The sequence below is a fragment of the Balaenoptera ricei genome, chromosome 1 (genome assembly GCF_028023285.1).
Source record: "Balaenoptera ricei isolate mBalRic1 chromosome 1, mBalRic1.hap2, whole genome shotgun sequence".
Classification (NCBI taxonomy): Eukaryota; Metazoa; Chordata; class Mammalia; order Artiodactyla; family Balaenopteridae; genus Balaenoptera; species Balaenoptera ricei.
Window position 1 is genome coordinate 189,540,443 of NC_082639.1, and position 26,215 is coordinate 189,566,657.

Below are 26,215 nucleotides of genomic sequence, written 5' to 3' on the forward strand. Positions count from 1 at the left end.
TCAACAGTGCACAAGGGTTCCCCTTTCTCCACATCCTGGCCAGTGTTTGTTATCTCTTGTCTTTTTCTGATGGCCATTCTAACAGGCATGAAGTGGTATCCCATTGTGGTTTTGATTTGCATTTCCGTAATGACTAGTGATGTTGAGCATCTTTTCATGTACCTGTTGGCCATTCATATATCTTCTTTGGAAAAATGTCTACTCAGGTCTTTTGCCTGTTTGTTAATTGGATTATTTGGGGTTTTTTTGCTATGGAGTTGTGTGAGTTCTTTATATATTTTGGATATTAGCCCCTCATCAGATATATCGTTTGCAAATATTTTTTCCCATTCTGTAGGTTGTCTTTTCACTTTTTGTTTCTTTTGCTGTGCAGAAGCTCTTTAGTTTGATGTCATCATACTTGTTTATTTTTCATTTTGTTGCTTATGTTCTAGGTGTCATATCCAAAAAATCATTGTCAGGGAGCTTTTTCCTATGTTTTCTTCTAGGAGTTTCATGGTTTCAGGTCTCACATTTAAGTCTTTAATTCATTTTGAGTTAATTTTTGTGAGTGGTGAAAGATAAGGGTCTAGTTTTATTCTTTTACGTGTGGATGTCCAATTTTCCCAGTACCATTTATTGAAGAGACTGTCTTCTCCCTATTGAGTATTCTTGGCTCCCTTGTCAAATATTAGTTGACTGTAAACCCTTGGGTTTATTTCTGGGCTCTCAATTCTTTTCCATCGACCTATGTGTCTGTTTTTATGCCAGTACCATACTGTTGTGATTACTGTAACTTTGTAATCTAGTTTGAAATCAGGAAGTGTGATGCCTCCCACTTTATTCTTCTTTCTCAGGATTGCTCTGGCTGTTTGGGGTCTTTTGTGGCTCCACATAGATTTTAGAATTGTATTGTCTACTGCTGTGAAAAATGCCATTGGAATCTTAATAGGGATTGCATTGAATCTATAGATGGCTTTTGGTAGGATTGACACTTTAATAATATTAATTCTTCTGATCATAAACATGGGATTTCTTTCCATTTATTTGTGTCTTCTTCAATTTGTTTCATCAACATCTTGTAGTTTTCTGAGATCGTTCACCTCCTTGGTTAAGATATTCCTAAGTATCTTATTGTTTTTGATGCTACTGTAAATGGAATTGTTTATTTCTTTTTCAGATAATTCACTATTACTGTATAGAAACATTACTGATTTTTATATGTTAATTTTTTATCCTGAAACTTTACTGAATTCGTTATTTAGAACTAACGGTTTTTTGGTGGAGTCTTTAGGATTTTTTACTTGTAAAATCATGTCATCTTCAAGTAGAGACAATTTTACTTCTTCCTACCCGGTTCTGATGCCCTTAATTTGTTTATTTTCTTGCCTGATTGCTCTGGCAGGTTCTTTCAGGGCTGTGTTGAATAAGGGTGGCGAGAGTGGCTCCTGTGTCTTGTTCCTGAGTTAGGCTACCTCTTCTTATTTGTAATATATTTAGATATAGGCTGTGTTTTTGGATTGTCAACTGTGTATTTTCTACATTGTTACCACCTGTGTGGTATTTCTTTTAAATTTCATAGGAGCTTTAAGACTCTTCCTTTATACAGACATAATGTTAATTTTTTATACTGATTTTTTTACTGTGTTTATAAATGCACTTTGTATTAGTTTTTAATTGCTAATTATCACAAACTTAGCAGCTTAAAGAAACACAAATTTATTATCTCACAATTTGTGGGGGAGGTCAGTGAGTTCACATACTGGTTTGTGGGTTCTTTGCTCAGGGTCTTAGAAGCTGAAATCAAGGTGCCAGCTGGGCCTGTGATCTCATCTGAGGTTTAGGGCTTTCTTCCTTGTTCACTGATTGTTGGGAGAATTCAATTCCTTGCGGCTGTATGATGGAAGTCCCTGCTTTCTTCCTGGTTGTCAACTGGGAGCAGTCTTCGAGGTCACGTGGCCCTCTCTGCTGTGGCAGTTTGCTCCCTTAAGGCCAGCAGGAGAGTCTCTCTGGCTTTGAATCTCTCTGACTTCTTTGAAGGGTTTACCCGATTAGGTCAGGTTCACCCAGGATAATCTTCCTGGTGATTATCTCAAAAGTAGCTGATTTAGAGCCTTAATTATGTCTGCAGAATCCTTTCTGTCACATAAGATAACCTAATATGGGGGTGATAGTTCATCACATTCACCACCCAGCTCACACTCAAGGGGAGGGGATGGTGCACCAGGACTTGAGGATTTTGAGGGGTGAGGTATGTCTGAGAATTCTGCTTACCACAAACTTTGATAAGTTAGCTAAAACATGAAGTGTTTTGGAGATAATTATTATCTTCAAATATTATAACGTGTAAATCTTGTTCGCCTTCTTGGTGTGGTTGTTTTTTTTGCATTTGCAGACATATTCGTATCTGTTCTTATCCAAATTTAGAGGCTGTACTGGAAATAAAATCACTTAGAAATGTCTTTTACACTCTTGACCTTTGGATCCCTGAAGCAGTAAAATCTCCCCAGCAGCACCATCTATCTTTGCTGACTCTGATTTATGGTTTAGAGGATACAGACACTGTCCATTTCAGCATCTGGCATAAAGTGTGCAGCCCAAGCCAGACCACAGGGAGAATTGCCAGCGATTCCAAATGCAGTCTGTTTCCTGCTGAATCTCTTGTATACGATTGCTATCTATCTTATATTATACATGACTTCAGAATTACTCAGAAGCCTTAAGGTTACAGATTAGTGGCGCTATCTGAAAAAACTATACAGAATTGAATATTCTATACATAGATACCTACACATCATGCATGTACACCTGTGTGTGTGTAACCATGTAGATTTATGTCTGTGTGGTATGTATATGTAAGTGTGTTATACAGCATTATTTTTACAGAAGCAGTGTTACTGATAAAGTATACCTTGAGTTTTCTTTGATACCTGAGAAGTTTTGTAATAAAGTAGTATTGAACTTAGGGATTTTAATAAATTGAAAATTATGTACCATAATGGCCGTTATGTCGTCCTGTGAGCATAATGAAAAAGTGGTGTGTAAGTTTTGAACTATATTTACTTAGGAAAAAATTAGAAGATAATTTTCAGGGAACTTTTTGCTCCTTCTATTTGAAGGTAATATTGATTGAAAGCAGCCTTTCTAAACCATTTACCACCATGAGCAGTAGTGCTGGTAGCTGTAGACAATTAAGTAGAGAGAAGAGGTACAGACTTCTGTCCCATTTTTCTTTGTTCAAATTTCTACTGAGAGACTTTTATTGTCTCATTATTGTTCTGCTGTCTTCCTTGTCCATTAAGAATATTGAAATATCTTTCTAACTCTCCTGCTATTGTCTGGTTTGACATAACTAGAAAGAATTCATCAAAGAGGCAAGTGTTACCCTCTCTCTTTGTGACCTTCCATGTCGTCCTAAAGATGGACTTCCTGCTTTTTCATCTCACCACCTCTGTCTCTAGTCCTCTAATGCAGTAGAGACAACATCTTAAGTATTTCCAAGTATTTTCCCATAAATTTTAGGAACATGGAAGCTTCTCTTAAGAATTATCAACGTGGCAGCAATGCAGGCGTCATTCCTTGTAGTAATTCTGATGCATTCATATCTTTTTCATTGATTTTTAAAAATATCCTAAGTTTCCTTGACACTGACGTATGAACATTTAGAAGGCAACTTTTCAGGGGGAAGAATATTGTGACTTTATAGGAGCTTATTTTTCTTGTTTGCTAAATAAGGTCTTTTCTTTTTCCCCCAAGTCTTAATTACTCAGAAAAAAAATCTTATCTGTTTCACATTTTCTACCATAAGATAAAATATGTTTTCCACTTTCATTATTAACCTATATGATTTTGACTTTGGGGAATGAATGGATTACATTGATGTTCTATTAAATTATAATTAGAAACGGCTGAATACACTTAGCAGCTTTTCTAACATTTATAGGAAAGGAAAAAGACAAGTAGAGCTTGGATGAGAAATGTTTTATCAAAGAGGATAAAATTAAATGCAGATGATAAATATTTTTAGTGATCTCCTGACTGCCAAGCCCACTCTACTTGCATCTTCTAAAGCAACTTAGGATACCTAAATTTTATTCTGAGTGCCAAGGGTGAAAATATTCACACATTGCAAATTAGTATCACATACCAAATTCTAATTGAGACATAACTATTTTATGCATTTATATAATTCCCAAAATTGGTGTATAGCAAATACTTGTACAGTTTAGTCTGTTGACACCTTCTTATGTCTTTGGAATAGAAATATTTCTATGGAAAGATGGATATATAATAAAAATCACACTTAGAACTGTCAGTTACACTTCTAGAAGCATCCTGTCTTTTCCATCACCCAGTCCCTGTGCATTTGATTCTTTGAAATAACCACTGCAAAATGTCATCTTATAAAAATGCATTATACTTACAGAAATGTTTGGGAACATAACATCCCTTCTGTTGGTAAATGGTTGACCTAATTACAAGGTCAGTTACCTTATAATTACCTAATTACAAAAATTTGACCTGTTATCTCATGTGAAGGCCATTTATAGCATTAACTGGACTTATGGGGATCTCAGAGGTATTAGGATTGTTATTTTTGCTTTGTTTTTATCAGTTGGAGATTTAAAGGACAGGACATACTAGTAAAATTTGTTATTTTTAAGTGTGAAAATGTGCCAATCAGGCATTTATTATTTGTGTTTTATTTGTAACTGAGATACTTTAGAGGCGGCAGGCACCACACAGATCATCTCCAAACTCTGTTTAATATGGTGAGGACACAGAGGCCCAGCAAGGTTAAGCGTCGTGTTCAAGGTCACACAACCATTACTGTCAAGAATCAGGTCTGTTATTAAAGGTGCATATGGATTCTGTGAGTGGCACATGAAACATTTGATGACACTCCCAGGCAGGAAATAGTTCCTCATAGTGAACATAAATTACTTCCTCTTGTTAGATACTTGGAAGAGATGGAAAACAGCTGAAACAGCTGATGCCTGCAATGCCAGTTCTCATATAACTTCATTATTTCTTGTTATTTAATTACCATTTCTCCTAATCTTCTTCAAGAATGACTTGCCTGACAGGATTGTATTTGTTGTTTTTTTGGTTTTGTTTTTAACTACAGCAGTATGTTGTTTCCAAAGGATGCTTGGTATATGGTTCCCAGGACCAGCACACAATCGTGGGTCCCCTTGTTGACAAATGATTAGGAATTTCTAGGTGGCAGAACAGAGCAAGCATTACACTCAGTGCAGGGCCCTGCATGAACGTATGGGCCGCTCACCTGTGAAGCTGGCACTATGATGGTTCTGGGTGTTTTGTCTGAAACTTTCTTGTTAAAAATTAATATACCAAACTACGGGCTTAAATATTTTGATACACTGTAGAGATTAACTTTTTTTTTTTTGATCCAACAAGATAATTTTCTGTTCTTTCTCTGTTGATGAGTTTATGCTGGGTAATACTGTTAAAATTTTTTCCCAAGATTTCCTGTGGAGGAATGCTAGAGTTATAAAACTTAGAAATAAATGTATGTGCTGTTTGGAGTAGTGGTGTCTAGATTCAGGAACCAAGTGACCCAGAAACTGATCCTTGATAGGCAGTGTCCACTATGTAATTTGGTCTGGGGCATTTAATTTGTAGGAGGATGTTTGACAATTAAAAAAAAAGATGTGACTATTTTCCAAAAATCTTTGAATGGAAGCAGCTTGCATCAGCTAGCCTCTTTTATATTAATACGCATCATTCAGTGACACTGCACATGTTTTACCAGGGATGCTGAATTTCACCTAAGTGAGATGCTGGTAATCTTTTTACACACAAGTGAGAATATAATATAACCTGATGTTTGTATATGCATTTTACATGTACCCTGGCTGCCTTTTTTGTTACATCTTTTTTTTTGATGTGAATAATGTTCAGTGTTTATTTGAATAATGTTGATGGAGATAGAAAATACGCTTTTAAAGTAAACAATATTTGAAGCTTTGCATAGAAAAAAGATGAACGTACCTTTGAAAAAAAGAGTAAATAATAATTCTGTCCAAGTGGTTAGGTATACCTGAGTGCTAATTTCTGTCTTTTCATGACTTTTTAGATATTTTATTTTCAGATATAAAAAGTTAAAGTTCTATTTTATAACATAAATATAGTAAAAATGACATATCCTGTAAGTTGTTTTCACAGAAATCTTTATTAATACTAACATTTAAAAATTATTTATTGCTTTATTAAAAACTTACCACATGACAAATAAATGTACATTTTTTATTTCTGTGTATTGGTATTAGATTTTTTTCCAAATCTAGAGCTGAATATTTATGTGGGACTGTCTTTTTTCGAGAGAAAAATAGGATTTTTGAGCAGTAATGCTATTTGACTGGGTAATTAACTTTTAAAAGATATGTGTATATTAGAATAAGTTAAGAAAAGGTGGTTCTTTTTTTTAATACATTGGCATTTTGTAAGTTCCTCCTTTGTAGTCCTGATATAAATTTTACCAGTAGTAAAAACAATTCAAATTTGTATTGCCTTTTTTCTGTTCATCCTCTTTTTAAGAGATAGCCAACAGTGCCACCATCAGAACAGACAGCCTTTTCTCATCATAAGTATTGGTTTCCTCAAAAAAAAAAAAAAAAATCCTACACTGAAGGATGGTTGAAAAACTGCATGTGTTTAAACAGACACGTAAAAAATATTGGAAGATAACCAATGACGTAATGAAACTGCTTTTGGTTTATTTTATGATCCAGTCAAATTCCTAAAATTATTCTTCAGAAACATGTTAGTAATTCAGATAGTTACATTTGGCCGAGTCATTCTGTCTCGGTAGCATTATATTGATGCCAGTTTATTGTTATCATCTTTAATTTGTTATTGAAAGAAATGATCCTAAACAAGAACATGAAAACGTGAAAATAGTCGGACTGTCTTGGCCTGATTTACACCTTCCATTTTGAGGGCAATTTTTTCATTCTGCCCTTTCCTTTATGTATGATTTATTTTTTAATAATGGAACTTTAAAGGTAAATTGTCAAGTTAATTATAATTACGGTGGTTTCAGAATCTATATTAAAGCATAAGATTCTTCTTTCACGGTCTGATACTTACATGATACGGTATATTTATTTTTGAATGAAAGGAAACCTGGTCCCCATCTTCCTGTTGACATCAAACAGTCTTCTGATCTGCTAATCCAGAGTGAGGGAGAGCACATAGACTGGCTTTATTTGGACTCATTCCAAGTCTGAAAGAAAACTATGTGTGTAGAACTGATTTTGCAGCATTGGCCCCATAGAATGAAAACCGATGCTCACACAGTCTGCAATTAATAAGACCTAACGTTGAAACATGATATGGCAGGTTTTCACCATTTTAGTATTAACCCTGATTTGCTTTTTAATATCCTGGTCATCTAATTGTTACTTGTTTTTTTGCTACTGATGTAATAGCTATTGAAATTGCTAATAAGTTCATTTCTGTAGTATGTGTTCCAATAAAGATTAACCTAAAGTGATTTGCTTTTCCTTAAAGATTTATCCTTTGGCGTATTGAGTGCATATGAGACAGTAGATATAACCCTTTGCTAAGTATGAAGTAGGGATACTAGCAGATTTGTTTCCCTGTATTGTTTTTCCTTTCAGCCTGCCCTCAACTGGTCACAGGGTCAGGAACTGACACAGCTCATTATTTTGGAATCATCTGAAGTACCATTCTCCATATTCAATAACAAAAAAAATCAAATCAGTTGAACTTTTAAAAATGTCAAGTCACCAGATAAAGTGCATTAAAGCACGTATTTAAATGTCGATGTCTATTAATAAATGTGTATCTTAAAAAGTTAAAATTGTCTGAAAATTTGTTTAAATGAAATACTTCTTCATGCTGGTCATTTATAGATTTTGCTAAGTAGGAAACCAATTACACTTTTGTTTTTGAAAAATAATTTTTATGTAAAGAATCTTTATAAATCTTAGGAAGCTACGAACTGTGTTCTTGAATCAGCATATTATTAGTATATTCTTCTAGCAAAGGTAATGTAGAAAAATGGGCATGAATATATACCTTTGGTTTTGCAGTTATTTAGTTATTGCCCTCTTATGCGTGATGGCCCACTCCTTCCAAACTAGCATATTTACGCTCAGCTTTTTTGCCCTGGTCTTCCTGTAATGTTTTGCTCCCATATTTAGTTTCATTCGTTCAAAGCAAAGTACAAGTTTGACTTGGAGTATGCAGTGGAAATATTCATGAAAACTTTTCACATAAATCCCTTTTATTTATTTAATTTTTAATAAATTAAGTGGTATTTCAAGTCACCAAGGATGGTTCAATATTTAAAGGAATTCTACTTCACTACCTTCTGTCAAGAGAAGGACGGTCTTGTAATGAACATAATCACCTCCAGGTCTCTAGACTCTTTTATTCCGGCTATTCTTAAAATAAAATCTGACATCCTCCTTTTAGGATAAGAAATTACTTTATGTGGATGTTAATTTTTTGAAATAGATGGACACCACAAAGACGTAGCATGATATGGCTTGTGCTGACCTTAGATACAATAGGGAGACATTTAAGGCATTGTGTCCGGTAAAAATCTTGGTATCCTCTCACTATGGAAAATCATGTTTTTTAGCTGGTAATAGGTAGATAAAAGTAGGTGTTTTTCTGACTGAAGTCAGAATCTAGTCTGAAGATAGTTTCTTTTTTTAAATCTTATTTAAAATTTTTTAAACAGCATTTTAAGAAACAAAAGAGGCTAATTCCTGAAAGGACTGTTTGGAAGTACTTCGTGCAGCTGTGCAGTGCACTGGAGCACATGCATTCTCGACGAGTCATGCACCGGGGTGAGTTCAGTCATGAGTAACTTTTAGTGTTGGTGTCAACGATGCACAGTATCAGGCTTTCCCAGGTAATTTATTTCCAAGTTTTGATTTTACTAGAATGATAAGCCTTTAAGTGAAGCCTACTTGGTTTTTTTAAAAATAAGAATGAGAATTAGTTATTTTTCTGTTTGACTTTTTTTTTTTTTTTTTTTTTTTTTTTTTACTGATTATGTTGGTAAAAGAAAAAAAATAGATGCAGGAAAGCAGTTGAACATGCATAAGGAAGAGTTTGTTTTTTTTTTTAATGAACTATATATTACAGCTACTTAGATTTTTAATGTTCAGCATTCACTGTTAATATATTCTTAGTTAAATGGTTGGGTGGAATGTATGAAGGTTACATCACTAAGGCATTAATCCCTTGATTTGGGGGTTTGAAAATTTTCAGTACAATTTATTTAAGCAATTAAAATTTCTAAGGTCATCTAAGTAAATAATTACCTGTGTCAGAGTTATGATTTTATATTTTATGTAAACATGTCAATAAATTACTGTTTAGTGGGATATTCTATTTGAAATTGACATAAGAAGGGCACAAATTTATTTTGTGCTTTGAATTTCACAGAAGTTTATTTGAAAATGGAAAACAAAATGCATTTTAAATGAAAATGAATGGTGATCATCATCCTGCATTGATGATTATCTATCAGGGGACTGAGAACTCAGAAATATTAGGCTATATGAAAATTACTCAAAATAATTGGTTAAAAATTCAAACTGACTTTCATTTTTGAGATATATTTTAAATTCAACAATGAGAAGTGTTTTTTAATCCCTTCAATATACCTAAACTGACATTATCTTTCACCTGATCCCTTTGTTTATTCACAGATATAAAACCAGCTAATGTGTTCATTACAGCCACTGGGGTGGTCAAACTTGGAGATCTTGGGCTTGGTCGGTTTTTTAGCTCCAAAACCACAGCTGCACATTCTTTAGGTAAGAGACACAATATAATTTCATTCGGTTATCTATCCCCCCTTCCCCCCACCCCACCCATATGGTTAAAAATGTAAGGGATGTACAGATTACATGCTAGCTTTTATAGTCTAAATAAAACTATTTTAAAAATCATCAGGTCCTGAGCTGAAACCTGTCAGGTATAATGTGTCCATTCATGTGACAGTTGGATACTTCTGTTAGTTCGACCCTCAGGCAGGCATTTAGTAAAAGAAAATGCTAATGATCAAATCTAGTTGGTTTTTTTTTTTTTTTTTTGAGTTTGAAATGTCTTTATTGTGCCCTCACTCTTTTTTTTTTTTTTTTTTAATTTTATTTATTTATTTTTGGCTGTTTTGGGTCTTCGTTTCTGTGCGAGGGCTTTCTCCAGTTGCGGCGAGCGGGGGCCACTTCATCGTGGTGCGCGGGCCTCTCACTGTCGCGACCTCTCTTGTTGCGGAGCACAGGCTCCAGACGCGCAGGCTCAGTAGTTGTGGCTCACGGGCCCAGTTGCTCCGCGGCATGTGGGATCCTCCCAGACCAGGGCTTGAACCCGTGTCCCCTGCATTGGCAGGCAGATTCTCCACCACTGTGCCACCAGGGAAGCCCAAGAAATCTAGTTTTAACCATTGCCATGGATACTTCCTTTTCTTTTACATTAATAATATTAAGATAATATGAAGAATAAACCATATCTTGAAAAAGGACCTCACCTGACCATTTAAAAATACTATAGTTGTTTGTAAATGTTTATTTATTAAAGTAACATACATGGTTGTGATTGCTCCAGAGGGGGGATCTAGAGATGATCTATGGCTAAGGAGGAAGATATTCCCCTAAGTTATAAAGAAGAAGATACTTGTAATTTATTCATTCTAGAGCTGATAATATACGAGTGTCCTTTGTACCTAAAATAGAACTGAATGTAGCTATTACAACATTATATTAATGGAAAGAAGGTTGTCCAGTTTAGAAACAATAGAAATTACTAGGAAGAAATAATTTTTAAATTGAATAACTTAAAGAGAGTGATAGAGCTTCTCCTAAAACTCTTCAAATCATATTGTCCCCTTGTAATATGACTTTGTCAAAATGGTAACAACCAAAGTAAAACAAGGATTAAGGTAAAAATAAGTTGGCTTTAATTTAATGATGCCCCATCTTTGGTGAAAGATGAAATCATTGAAAACAATTGATTTTTTGGATAAAATTATTGTTTTTAAATGAGAAATAAAAAAATTTTTAATGGCTTGATGAGGAATAAGTGAGTTACGCTAAATAACGAAGTAGTGAAACGAGCATCTGAGTTAGTTGACTGGACATTTTTAAATGGCTTTGTCGCAAAGGTCCTGTGTGGCCTTGAACCTGTCATTTAATTCTTCTGTATCTAGGATAGTGTGTAGCACATAAGTAGGAACCTGATCAATATTTGCTGAATGACAAGATATTGGGTCCTAGATTAAGGAGTGGTGGGAAGATAATACTTTACTCTTTACACAGAGTTTCAGTTTTGTCCAGTACTTTAAGAAAATAAAATTTCAACTGATGCCGAGTAACAATGTTTTAGTTTTTTCTTTCACTTTACATTTATTCTTGCAGAACATTACAATTTTTTCAGGATAGGAAAATTTGATATGAAGTTCCATAAGAAATGCATAAATTTGCAGAGCACTTTAATAAAGTTTTATTTGGAAGTTCCAACTCTGACAATGCAAATAGTAGGGGATTTCTGTGAAGAAGACTTTAGACTGTTCCAAGCCAGTGCCACTGATCGTTAGGAAAGATAACGTGTTCACTGTTACTCATCTGAATGGAATGTCCTAACAGCACATTGTTGTTAATCTACTTAGAAATGCTAGGTTACAGTTACACACGCACACACATACATGCACACAGGCACAACTGCACGTACCCATGCTCCTGCACACATATATGTATTGTGTAAATGCTGCTCTGCAGGCTGTCGCTCTGAGCATGCCGTAGTTGCCTGACCCTAAGTATCCAGCATATTATGTGAAAACCAGATCTTAACAGTTTAGGAAATGGGCTTCTTTAGCTTGCCTGTCACTGCCTCTTACAAAAGTTCTCAGTGGGGTTTACAAACGTGTATGCATGTCTTAGATTTAGGTGATGTGTTATTATATGATATAGAGAGTAAAAATTTAATAGATTTAATAATTCATTAAGAATTTCTAACATCAGTTTTTATCTAAATTCACTTAGGGTCATGTAGTTGTGTGTGTGTGTGTGTGTGTGTGTGTGTGTATGGACACACACACATATAAATGGGGATGCCCATAATTATAAAACATTCTGAGACACACCTGAAGTACAGCCAGTGAGGAAGTAGCAATGAGACTGGTTTGTTTGATGAATGAATCAATAGAAAAATAATTTCTTTCACAAGTATTTTTGTTTTCCATATTATTTTGAGAAAAATATTCTTAAAATAAGAAAACATGCTTTATTCCTGCCTATCTTCTCTGTGAAGTAAACATTTTGATGGTTTGAAACTGAAGTTCACTAAGCAAAGTACGTTGAACATCAAGAATTAAAGTTTGAGCTCTAGCCTACCAAGGTATTTGGACCCAATAAAAATCCTGTGTAGAAGGATCAGGAAAAATTCTTTGCTAACAGAGAATATGTATAAAATAACAAGGACAGAAATTGTGACATAGACTTATATTTGTTGACAAGTTGACCCTAATTTTTGCTTTTAAAGAATTATTGCCCTCCTGTGTTACTGACATATATTTTTATTTTTAAGAGCAAATTTAAAAGATTGCTTTTAAAATAAACAATAAGGATATATAGCTCAGCATAGGGAAATTTAGCCATTATTTTGTAATAACTTTAAATGGAGTATAATCTGTAAAAATATTGAAACACTGTATTGAAACACCTGAAATTTATAATATATAAATTATAATATAATAAAAAATAAAAGATTGCTTTTATTTTTCCAAAAAGTATTTGAAAATGTGGCCACCTATACAAATTTATTTTGCTCGCAGAAAATATGATAAACTGTATGTTTTATAGTATGTTGATTTTTTTTCTGATCTTGCTGAGGATTAAATCTATAGGGCATGATTTATTTATTCACAGTGCAGGTTTAAATATTAGTGAAACCACCAATGAATGAGATCTGTATATCATAAAGGAAAATCTGAATAAGTTTACTTTGAATGAAGTCTGTTCTGGTGCCAAATTTTGTTTAATTTTGTAAAGGACATTTTTTTCAGGAATTTAATTCAAAAAGGCAAAAATACCTAGGATTTTAGAAACATCTTGTTGCAGTAACAGAGTTATACTTTGTTTATTTCAAAATACATTTATTTCAAAAATCAAAGAGTTTTCACTTATTTTTATTCAATCATTAGTAAGGAACACACTTCCAAATTTTTTTGTATTTAACAATCCTTAAGAGATTGTCAGGTCCTTGAATTTTTCAGTTGTCTCTTCAATTTCTACCTCTTATTTGTATCATTTAATTACATGGTAACATATCGACATGCAGTAAAATCTCTGGTTCTCTCACATTTTCTGTAGCAAATGAAGTTGTGTAGGTGGCCACGTTTCCAGTCAGTTTTCACAACCAGTTTTTTAACTAAGGAGTATGTCAACATAGAATAATAATAATTCCTTAAATTCAGGGTTAAAATTACAGATACTAAATCTGATGTTGCTGGATGTTCAGACCATGTTCAGTTCTTCAAAATTGGAAAAAAAAAAAAAAAAAATCTCAGAGGCCTTTAGTTTTTCTTCTGCTCCCACCACACACAGTGTCTCCCAGTCTCTCCATTTCTGTCCTGTCCTCCTTAATCCACAACAGCTTCGTGTTTGGACTAGGAAAGTATCCTCCCTTGTTTGTAATATTCCTTCCCCAAAGGCATTATTTGATCATGTTACTTCCTCCAAATCTTTGACTGTTCCCTGTGGCCTAAAGAATATCGTGAAAAGTCCTTGGCTTCGCGTTTGGGGTCCTCTAGGTTGGTGTCTGCTGGACCACTCCCGTCTTTGGCTACCCACCTCCCTCATGATGTCCGCCGTGCTTTTCCTCTTGCCTTGTTCTGAACGTGAGACAGAACGGAGGACACCTGGATTTACCTGCCCATTCTTCTGTAGGACCCTGATCAAGCCCTTCATTCACTTTTCTCAGGTTCAGTTTCCTGGTTTCTAAAAATGGAAATGTGGGTAATAACCATCCTATGTCAAGCAGCCCCTAACCTAATGATAAAATGAACGCAAACATGTTTTCTTTTTTTTTTTTAAAGAGCTCCTGACTTATTTATTTATTTATTTATTTAATTTTTTTGGCTGTGCTGTGTCTTCGTTTCTATGTGAGGGCTTTCTCTAGTTGTGGCAAGCGGGGGCCACTCTTCATCGCGGTGTGTGGGCCTCTCACTGTCGCGGCCTCTCTTGTTGTGGAGCACAGGCTCCAGACGCGCAGGCTCAGTAGTTGTGGCTCATGGGCCCAGTTGCTCCGCGGCATGTGGGATCTTCCCAGAAGAAGGCCAGGGCTCGAACCCGTGTCCCCTACATTGGCAGGCAGATTCTCAACCACTGCGCCACCAGGGAAGCCCCCAAACATGTTTTCTGAACACTGTAAGTTGCTGTATAAATGTTAAGTTGCTGATGTTAACATGACAGTGGTGTGGGGAGGAGAGGAGAGGGAAGTCATGTGCAATTTATTTATTCTGTTGAAATACCTGAACTGATTCATTCAGAGACACAGGTGCTATTCCAGGGCATAGGAACGTAGCCGGAACAGGTCAAGTGCTTGTCTGCATGTCTCTCACCTGGTGGTGGGAGGGAACAGATAATAAACAAGGAAACAAAGGAATAAGATGATCTGTTCGCCTGTGCAGGGAGTGACTAGCGGAGGGAGCACTTCAGAAAGGGCGAGGCCCCTGCCAGGAGGTGGTGTTTGACCTGGATGAGGAGGATGCAGAAGAGCGGCTATACTGGGTCCCCGGAGAGTAACGTCCCGGGCTGACCGGCAGCAGTTCAGACGAGGGGCTGCTGCAGGACGTGCTCTCCTGCAGGAGGTTTGCGGGGTCAGGGTGCAGGAGGGCCTCAGCCCCACGAGGGGGGTTCACACCTTATTCCGAGCACAGGGCCAGCTTTGCAGGGCTGGCACGAGGACAGCCACATAGTCTGATTTGTGTGAGGACCGAGCCACGAGCCTCCGTCTTCCTGGGGGTCATCACGCCCACTGTTGCCTGCTCTCCTCGGGGCCTTCTCTGTCCCGGTAGTTTCTTCTTTGGCTCCTAGACGGCCTCTTAGTATGTGCTGCCCAGAGCTACCTCATTTGTGCTCCTCAGCCCAGCGAGCACCAAGTTTATCCCTGTCTGATCTGAGCTCTAGAAGGTTCTTTGGTTTTTGTCCCCTTCCCCTTTTGTTTTCTACATGCACTTACGTTAAGTCAGATCTTCATTTAGCATTTTTGTATTGATTGGGACAGAGGATGTGGCTGGGAGGCTCATTGTAGGATTACACATATTCCTAGGTGTAAGCTTTGCTGTTTTCTTTCATATTGTTTATCAATCTTACAAATGTAACAGATGTTAGAAAATGTGTTACGTGCATGTATCTATATCTATATCTACATATATCTTTAAAATTTGTGATGAGGACTCCTCCTCTCTCTGGAGTCAAGCTTTTTGATCGTCTAGATACGGGGCCGTCAGACTTCTTGACAGTCCCCCCCACTCGCCCCCTGCCCCAGCAACACCGTGATCCCCATGGGGACCTAACTGCGTATAACTGAAGCACAAGTTCCACGCGACAGTGTTCTCTGCCGTAACTGCAGTGCATTCTGATGCTGTCTGTTCTATTTTGTGTTACTAAAAATAATGGTATTTGCAACCCAGTAAATTGATTTCCCAACTCATTAATGGGTGATAACCTGGAACTGGGAGAACATTAGTCTGTGTTTACAGTACTTTCATGCTGTTCCATTTACTTAAAGACAGATTCCCATTTTTCTACCTTCTCCTTGTAGACCTCCTCCTGTCCTGCTCTCTGGCCAGTTCGGTCGGTCAGACGTAGTGCGTAGTGCAGTCATTTACAGAGTTGCCTGTGCTCCTGGAGGTGGGGAGTAATGTGCCTGATTGTTCCGTACAGTTTGCAGCCGTTCAGCTCCCTGAGGTCCTCGCAGGCAGACGTGAGCCATGGATGCAAACTGTTCCCCTTCTAGAGCCCAGGAGACTGAGGCACAGGAGGCGAACGGGCTTTGCACCTGGAAACCAGTGAGGCGAGCTTCCCTAGTCTGCGGTCCCTCTCCCACCCAGCACTGTATGTTTTTGCTGTATGCGGACCTTGTGGCGTTTTCCCTGACTCTGCCACTGTTTTCCGACTTGATGTTACTTACCTCCATCGGGGTTACCTTATCCCGCTGTGCACATAGCTGAGGGGCCTACAGGTGAAAGTGCAATTTGCCCCCATCCTGCACTTGACTGTTCTGCATGCCCAAGACTCAGAAGTAAACAGGACGGAAGTCTTTCTTCACAACCATTCTGTCTTCCAGCAACTGGGGCTGATATTTCTGAGAAAGTGGCTCTTCTAGACTGAAAACTAAAACTTCACCAAAACCTGTGAAGTAGGAACATGGCAATCAAGGTGTAATTTTTCTCATGTCACCTTGGATTATTTTAAAATCATCCAAATATATGATTGTTAGTCAAACCATATCAAACTGCCCTAATTTCCTGTAATAATGACCCAGAGGAATCGTCCACGGCTACTAAATATCAACAGCAAGCATAGCAATGAATATGTGCACAGCATTTATTATTTGCAAGCAGTTTTAAAGCACATTTTCTCCTCTGTTCCTTCATGTTGTGTAGGGGGTAGGGTGGGGATTACTGAGCACACTCTATTTAATACTGAACCTGACCCCACTCCCACACGATCCCTAGAATTCCTGATCCTTATCCTGTTTTCATTTTTCTTTTTTCTTAGGACTTCGTATCTTTGAATATGCTGTGTTACTTACTTATTATGCTTAGTACTTTCTGTCTTTCTGCCTCAGCCATATGGAAGCTTCATGAGGACCGGGATCTTCATGTTTTTGGTTCTCTGATGTATCTCAGATGTGTAGGAGAGGGCATTGCACATAATAGATGCTCAGCGCATACTGATCAAATGAATTAGAGACAGGCTACACATCAAAGGATGGATTTAACTAAATATATCAGTAAGTATAGGTTAGATTATGCCGCAGGAAGAAACAGTAACAGCGTTTAGTTGCTTAGCACTGAAGCGTATTATTTCTCTGGTCACCCGGAATCAGCTGTGGGCCCCGTGTGGGTCCCAGTGGCCGCCCTCCCTCCAGGTGGTCACTTGGCATTTCAGGGGGCTTCAGTCTTGTGTGATCTTCATGAGATGAAGAGATCATGGAGAATCACTTACTGGCTCTTAGTTAAATCTTTCTACTTGAGTGTAACACATTAATTCCCATTCGTATTTTATTGGCTACAACAAGTCTCATGGCCGCATCCATCTTAAAGGAGTGGATGAATAATTCTCCCAGGTGTTCAGGAAGAGGAGAACCGGAAACAGTGAAGGTGAGCATTGTCCCCCTTCATTGTCCATGAGATGAAGGAAAAATACCTCATTCATTTGTTTATGTGGTTTGTACTCCTTCTCTCCTTGTTTATTTTTGTGACGTATTTGTAGCTATTGCACCTGAAGGGTAATTAGCTCTCTTGATGGGATTGTGTGGCTGGGGGGAAGGAAGAGGGAGCCATGGATAGCCTTAGGGAGTGTCCCTCATTCTGAATTAGGAGATTCTGAGCAGAGAGATTATTTTTAAATCCAGAATGATTCATGAGGTGTGCTAGAGTATTGATCCCTGGTGAGTTTTCTCTTGATCAGTAAATCTGTAATTTTCCCTCCTGGACGTACTTGTGATAGGGACCTTATTTTGGCCAACTTAAAACATTTATAATAAAAATGATTACTTAGCAAACTTCAAACACCAGCTGTGGACTGAGTGCCACGTAGCACATGAACTGCTCTCTCTTCTGCATCTCTAATTCAAATCTTTAAAGTGGTTGTGATTACCTGGCTTAGGGTCCTTATCAGTTAGTGAACAACCAGAGCTCTTTTAAATGATAAAAGATCATCATTTTATTCTTTTATTCTTCTTATGGTAAATGTATTGGCTTCTACCCCCCCCCCCCAAAAAAAACCCTCAAAGAATGTACCTCATCCCATCCCCAGACTGTCCAGTGAACTCGTAGAGGTCGAGGATGCTTTAGACCACAAGTGTCTCCTGTGGAGTTCTTGGCCTGTGGCTGGCTCGGCACGTGGAATTGGCCCGCGTGACGCGTGAATCGTCAGTGCATTTGTATTGCTTTCCTATTGCTGCCCTAACAAATTCCCACAAATGCAGTGGCTTAAAACAACAGAGATTTATTATTTTTGCAGTTCTGCAGGTCAGAATTCCAACATGGCTCTCACCCGGCTAACATCAGGGCGTCTGCAGAATTGCACTTTTTTCTGGAGCTTCGAGGGGAGACTTATCCGGGTTGTTGGCAGAATCCAGGTCTTCGGTGTTGCCGGACCCAGGCCCCTTTTTCCTTCCTGTGTCCTCCCGAGGCTGCGTCTCACCTTCTGAAGCTGCCCTCATTGGCTTCTCCCTCCTTCCTCCATCTTCAAGTCCCGCAGTGGCAGGTGGAGACCCTCTCACACTTGGAATCTCCCCTACCCCTGCCCTTGCAAATGTCACGGACAGGCCAGGGTAGTCTCCCTAGCTTCAGGTCCCTTTGCCGTGTGATGTGACGTTCACGGCGTAGCACCAGGGGCCAAAGTGCTGCCCGCCTCCCCGGATTGGTCGCCCTGACGGCTGGAGAGGCTTTGGTGTCCTCCTCTAAAGCCCGGTAAGGTGGCGTGCTTTAAAGGTCAGAGGTTTTAACGGAAGTTCACGGTACTGAAGTTAAGCACTTGCTTTTTTAGACAGATGTCTTAACGTTAAAATTTCCCATTTTTAATTATAGACTTTCATCAGTGATATGTGTTTACTTTTCAAGGGAGAAAATACCACACTTGCATTCATGTAAGTTTTGAAAGCAAGTCCTTTTCTATCATTACTATTAGTTTATTAACAGTTCCTTTTTTTTTTTTTTTTAATTATTTACAAAAGCTTATTTAATCCTCAACGGTCATCTCTCCTTTGTACCAGTCTTACTTTTGAGTGCCTTGCTTCCTCATGGACAGAAATATAGGAGGAGATAGAAAGTAATTTTAACAAAACTTAATTAGAAAAATTACACTGCCATAAAATATAAACACATTAGGTACTCCAAAGGTATATGTAAGTAATTAAGGGTAGTTATCTGCTATTCAAGCAAATCTGTTTGCATCAAAGTTGCATTTATTATTTACAATGAAGTGTTTCCTGTCTGATGGCTTGCTCTAGTGAAAAGGAGAAAAAAAAAAACAAAAAACAGCTTAATCATGTTCTAATATGGCATTTTACTTGCTTTCTTAATGTCTCCCGGAAGAGCAAAGATAGTTTTCTTTTTGCATGTACGTGTGTGATTTAGTTATTATATATGCTTGTTGTACCTCCTGAGGATGGAGTAGATTTTTACCGAGAGCTGGCTAGGGTGCTCTGATACTGGTCCTTGTGCTGGACAAATACTTGAAACCTCTTGGGGGGAAATTGTGTTGTTGTTGTCGTCGTTGTTTGCGTTACAGGGTTGCTTGAACTCCTCTTTCCCTTTCAAAATGAGACAATGGTTCTCTGATTTTGTAATGTTGCCAGCTGAGTAAACGCATGGCCGTCGTTCCACCAGCATCAGAATTTTCACACTGGGGTCTCTTGAGTGTACAATTCATGCTCCCCACACTATTTCCAAGTGTGATATATCCTCTGATTACAACTTGGAAAATTAGTGTTCTTGAACCAGGCATTAAAGCAGTTTCATTTTTGGTGCCAAGTGCCACCTGCGGTCACATGCTTGTCCTTCCCACACCTTCCCTAGCACCTCTCTGTGGGTCTTTCCTTGGCGTGTACCCCATCATAGTTCAGCGTGGTTTGGAGCCTTAAAGGCAGCATATGCTTGGTCAGTATTAAAGACTACTTTCACTGATTTATTTTTAACTTGCAGTCCTTTCTTGACTTAAATAATCAGGCTGGGAAGAAGCTATTATCTAATTGTAAACTGTGCCTGTTTAACCTCTCAGCTACCATAACAATATCTGTTTGAAACAGAGTAGCTGCAGAGAAGCACTGAACCCTGACCCTCACTCCTGGCCTTTGGTGTGTACATGCTGAGACTTGTAGAAGAGTTCTCTGCTGCTTAATTTGGAAAGATACAGATTTTTTTTTCCCAGTCTTATTTCACAGTCCTCAATTTTAATGAAATAACTGTTTAAATGCAAGGGACAGAACGACCTGGCTTGAATTCTACATCCATACCTTACTAGCTTTGTGATCTTTGGCAAATTACCTGACTTGCTTATGCGTCCTCTCTACAGCAAGATAATAGTAGTAACATCTCATTAAACTACCTCTTGGGGGCTTCCCTGGTGGTGCAGTGATTAAGAATCCACCTGCCAATGCAGGGGTCATGGGTTTGAGCCCTGGTCCGGGAAGATCCCACATGCTGCAGAGCAGCTAAGCCCGTGCGCCACAACTACTGAGCCTGTGCTCTAGAGCCCACGAGCCACAACTACTGAGCCCACGAGCCACAGCTACTGAAGCCCGGGCACCTAGAGCCTGTGCTCCGCAACACGAGAAGCCACAACAATGAGAAACTCACGCACTGCAACCAAGAGTAGGCCCCGCTCGCCGCAACTAAAGCCCGCGTGCAGCAACGGAGACCCAATGCAGCCAAAACTAAAATAAATAAAATAAAATAAATTAATTTACAAACTACCTCATAATAGCCCCCATTTCACTAGCCAGTGAGCCCCATGAAGACAAGGTCTCAGCCTGTTTACTTCTGTCTTCCCAGCACCTAGAACAGTGTGGGCCCTGATAAACAGTGTTAAAAGCTCAGCAAGATAACACATGTGATCCTTTTAACACAGTGCCTGGAGCAGAGAAACAGTAACTAGAAAATTTTCTGGGTTTTTAAATGTTATCGGTTACACTTGAAAGATGAAAAATTTATTTAATAAATGTCTTTTGTAGAAGAAATATTGATCTACCACTCGGCCATTCTGTACTGACCTCAGATAATACTCCTTACAATTAAGTAAATTTGGCCTCTCTCCATGAAGTCTGCCAACGTAATTTCTGGGCTGGCTTAAGAGTATGAAGGAAAAAATGAAAATTAATTCCTATTTCCTGAAGTTGTATGTGTTTGTGTGTGTGTGTGTGTGTGTGTGTGTTTAAATCAAATTGAGGTTTAAGATGAATTGTGTCATTTCAGTTCCCCCAGCAAGGAATGTTCAAAGCTTTCTTTTCTGCAGTTTGTTCTGAGAGAAAGAAGCAACATTTCTAAACTGAATTTGCTTGTTTGTACCCTCTGACGTAAAACATTTCAGTCAACTGTCCTAGGTAATAGTTTAAAACAGGAATATATTACTTTTTTCCACTTCACTTTCTGTATGGGTGTTTGCAGGGTTTTTATGAGTGCTGGAGAATTTGAGAGCAAAGGGATCTCAGAAACGATCTCATCTTCTTCATCGCTGCACCTTACAGATGAGGAAAGTAATAAAAAGAGAAGTTAAGTGGTCCTAGTTAGTTGGTGGCAAAGGTAACATGTGAAACAGATTTCCTGACCTTTGAATGATTTTTCCTTTCCGCCCTTACTTAAAAAACAAAACAAAACAAAACAAAAAAATAGCAACCCAAATCTAACCATATAAAAAGGTGCTTCAGTGGTTCTATTATTTTTTCTCATTCAACTCTTTGCAGAAATTGCTAAATGTTTATAAACTATTGAAAAAATGCTGTATGTAACTTACTCTGATGAAAGGAAAGTTATTAATTAGTTTATTCTATAATAGCATGTTAACAATTTTTTGGCTTTCTTAAACATATTGTAGAACTTGCGAAAATCAGTCTTCATTTTGTTAAGGATACATTTTAGGATGTATTTATTGTTAATAGAGTACTTCCCATGTAAAACTTTTCTCATATAGCTAGAATAAGTCAATTAACGTAATGAATTTATTTTTAATATTTGAATGACTGTCTTATTATATTTTAAAGAAGGGTCAGATAGCATTTTCAGTTGTTAACAATTTTCCTCTAGTATCAGACTTCCTGTGTTTTATAATGTTGTCATCCATTTCTTACTCACTTTTACTCATGTCAGGAGGTTAAAATGACCTAAGTATCTGCTGTAGTGAAACATCTTCCCGTTTGCCTCCAGCCACGCATTCTGGAAGGATTAGCGGAATCATGCGTCCTGCCGTCTGAGGCGCCTCAGCGCACAGTACTTTGCGCGGTCGTTTACGTGTCTAATCATGTCACTCTGCACCTCCCCCTTGTCTTGTACAGGTGTTAGGAAGTCACCACATTCTTGAGGCAACAGCACTAATACACACAGCTGTCATGAATTTTAGAAAAAAAGGTTTTTAGGAAATAATCATGTATTCATTAAGTTTGAAATGTGGAGAACGTCTCACTGCATTTACACGCATTTCACATTTTCCTGGGCACTTAAACTTTGCGGCTCTGTGCCCGCTAGAGACGGGCGAGGATGGACCCTTCATGGGCAGGGGCCCAGCCTGTGCTCAGTGTCGGCGTGCAGGACGGGGGCGCCCTGCCGGGGGCAGGTCGGGGAGGCGGGGGGGCCTCCCTCTCGCACCTGGGCTCAGCGCTTAGTGATGAGTCTGACCCATCCGTAACCGTAGTGCAGGAGGCAGACTTTCTCCCTTCCCACTTAATGACGCTTTTGGACATTATGTGTCGGTCAGAGAGGTGAGTAGCATACTCAGATTTCCATTTTATTATATACGCAAGATACACATAATTGAAATACCAAAACATGCGTATTTAGTATAAAGATGCTGGTTGCTGGTAATATGAAGGAGAACCCTCGTCTGGGTTTAAAGCCGCAGCGTTAACTCTGTGTGTAACTGTTGGTAATGACCTCCAGCAGCTCCCTAAGAGGCTCTTCTGTACCTTGCAGTTTTTCAGGTTTTAGGTTTAGTTTAGTGGGATTCCTAATCACCCCGCTTCTCTGCCTCCTTGGCTCTCGGGCTGACCGTGCGTTGGGTCTGTGTGGCAGTTAAGGTGTGATGCCGGGGCTAATCTCTGTAAAATGCAAGCATTTGTTCTTCTTTTTCCCTCTCATCAATCTTTCACACTCACATCAAACCCCTAACGTATCAGCAGGTTTCCCAGAGCTACTGGTTAAAATTACCTTTGCTTTTGGTAAACTCTGAACCTTCAAGCCTCAGTGTTTTCAGTCGCCCCCTGTGGATTCCGTGAAGCCTCTCTCTGCACATCCCTCACTGCCAGTCACTGGCTTCACGTCCTGCAACCGGGAGCCTGTACAGAGCCATTTATTATTCCAGCTGTACCGCTCCCCCCTTGAACGGAGAGCGTTCAGTATGCCCACAGTTGGTGTCGCTTGTGAAAACTACAAGTGGAAGGGGCCACAGCGCTCAAAGCTGCAGAGCTTGTGTTTATCTGACTCGATAATAATACAGATTCTTTAAACCTAGCCATTTCTAAAAGTTTCTTGGCTTTTCTCACCCTGAGAGAAATTGGCAAACTTACTTGTTTGTCTTCAAAGGAAATGCTGCAATTAAATCATTTATTTCTTAAAGTTTGCCTCTAATATCATGTCCGAATACTTCATACTGTAAATTTCTTTTATCCTCCTGTTTGCATACTCTTTTTTTCACTTCTTCACTTCTGTAAATACCTCCCTTTCATCCATTCTGACTAGGACCATCCATTACTAGGAAAAATGGATTCAGTATAGATAGGATTTCTTGTGAATAGATGGCTCATGATGTTTTCAGCTTTTAGCCCAGCATAGTTTCCACACACAACCGTCAGGTTATAACTTCCTTCTTTTGGAAGAAGAGGGTGATGTCTTTGAGCATGATGCTTTGACTGTTGATGTGCCACCTCTTGTTGCCTCTGACTAAACGCCGCTGTTCAGCATTCTGAGTTACCCTCTCATTAGGTTTACTGTAAACTCCTAGGGAGTACTTAAAAATTAGTAGAAGAAGGAGAATGTGCTTTTCTCTGTGAGCAGCAGCATAGTTTTGGTAGCTGTTGCCTCAAGCAAGTAAAATTTCTAAATATTGTTCTCAAACTTTGATTTTCTGTTTGGCAAAAAGCCTTAGGCAAATAATGGTGAAATAATAGCCACCTAACTTTGAGACTTAAGATATTCACTTCCAAAGTCACTTCGATGTTTTTTACCCTTCAAAATATAATGTATATGTCTTACTTATTTTAAGATATTTAATAAATTTTAAATTAAATGTATTATATTAGCATTCATTATATCATGTTCACATTTTCTAAAATGGTCATAAAAAACCGAAAAGTGTACTCACACATCAAAACAAGCGAACCCCAAAATTATCCAGAGTATCTTGTCTCTATAAAGTTCTCAGTAGTAATAGTCTCAGACATTTTTTCAGAGATGTCAGTGACCTTTCACATATGTTATTATATAACCCTTTGATGTACAAAAGTCTGTTTTATTCTTTCTAAAGTGGGAGAAAGTAAGGTACTGAAGGTTAATGATGTTATCAGTTGTAATTTTAAGAGTCACAACAATGTTCTAAGGGATGTTTCTGTAAAAGTTAGTAAGTATGATTTATTTATACGTACTCAGTTGTTAGGTATTGCTATTTATTTTAAAATTATTATATCAGCATGTTTAATTATTTGGGATATACAAGCCATGTTTAAAAATATCAAGAAATGAAACCAATGTGAGTCACCGAGTAGATTTTCAGGTTGGAATTCCTTTCTCTTTCTTTAGTTATGCTCCCTAGATTCTCCCTGAATTGATCGAAAGGAAATAAAGTGTAACCCACCACACCCTTTTTAATGTGGGATAGTTGTAAACATGCTGTTCAAGGATCAGGGAGGAAAGAGGAAATTTAAAAGTTTTGAGTATTCCCCAGAACAATTTTCTGATCCTAATGAATTATTTTGACGACATTTTAAATCTGGAATTTTGGATGTAATTTCTTAGCACAGCGGCATCTTCATTTTTATCCTTCTCTTGTTTTATTTGGTTTCTTTCTGCAGTGGGTACACCTTATTACATGTCTCCAGAGAGAATACATGAAAATGGGTACAACTTCAAATCTGACATCTGGTCCCTTGGCTGTCTACTGTATGAGGTAGGTAATGGTGATAAATTCCATATATTGAAGTGATTTTACTTACTGGAATATATTTCCCCTATCCTAATAGTATATAGTTATTTTTTTCTGGGTGGTGTTTAAGAATTAGCTTTTTAATTATGAGGAAGTTAATTCACTGACTTAGTAACTGTTTTTATAATGAAATTTAGTAACTATACATTTCTACACATTTACTTCCTCTAATATAATTTTAAATTGTTTCCTTTTGATGGGAGTTTTATTTCTTAAATGTTTTTAATGTTAATATAATGTTGCTGTATAATCTTATTTATAAAAATATACATTTGAACATCTATTAAAAAAAAATGTTGCCCATGCATAACAAGATAGATATAATAGAATGGATGTAAAATATGAAAGCATAGTAAATAGCTTTGTCACATTTTTTTTCACTTTTATGTAGATTAATTTAGCTTTAAGGATAGTTTGTAAACAGATAATTCTTCTAGGTTATCTCTTAGTTTCCATGAGTAACGGTTTGTATTGGTAAAGCTCAGTGAAATACTCTCTCTCACCTGTTCTACTGGTGATAATTTATCAAAGGAAGATGGAATCATGTAGATAGATCCTCTAGCAAGTATTGCAGTGCGACAGTTTGGGTGAATAGAAGAAAGCATGCTATGAGCACATTTTATATTCATGTTGTATAGTAGTGTTATCAGAGAACACTCAAGCTAGGGACTTCTGTAATTTACTTCTTTAATTGAATGGTAATTTTCCTAGGAATGTAGGCTTTCAGTCAAAGCTGTTAACTAAAAATTAGCCTACATCTCGGTAACTCTTTTAATAAAATAAAATGAAGGAAAATAATACATTGAATCATTTTCATATTTTAAGGTATACAAAGGAAATCTGAACTGGATAGATAGAAACCAGTGTATTTCTTACTCTTTATTTTATGTCTCTTGTCTTCCTGACTTAAATGAAATATATGATGAGATCATCTATTTTAATTGTTCCACCTTTACTTGGAAGTAGAGCAGCAGAAGGTTTTTTAAAATGTGTATCATAATCTTTAATTATTATTTTACAGATTGCAGATTCAAATTTCCTTAAATTAAGGAACCTGAGATTGTTTATTTTGTTCTTCCTACTAAATA

General features: G+C 37.6%; 1 protein-coding gene across 9 annotated transcripts in view; it reads left to right on the forward strand.

Moving 5' to 3' along the window:
* NEK7 (NIMA related kinase 7) overlaps window positions 1-26,215 on the forward strand; it is a 340,627-nt gene that overhangs the window by 279,107 nt on the left and 35,305 nt on the right. For all 9 annotated transcript variants that reach the window (XM_059943019.1, XM_059943046.1, XM_059942998.1 and 6 more), the window contains 3 exons: window positions 8,717-8,825; window positions 9,696-9,803; window positions 24,997-25,091. In XM_059943019.1, the coding sequence (XP_059799002.1) occupies window positions 8,717-8,825; window positions 9,696-9,803; window positions 24,997-25,091 (312 nt within the window). The remainder of the gene's footprint in view (window positions 1-8,716; window positions 8,826-9,695; window positions 9,804-24,996; window positions 25,092-26,215) is intronic.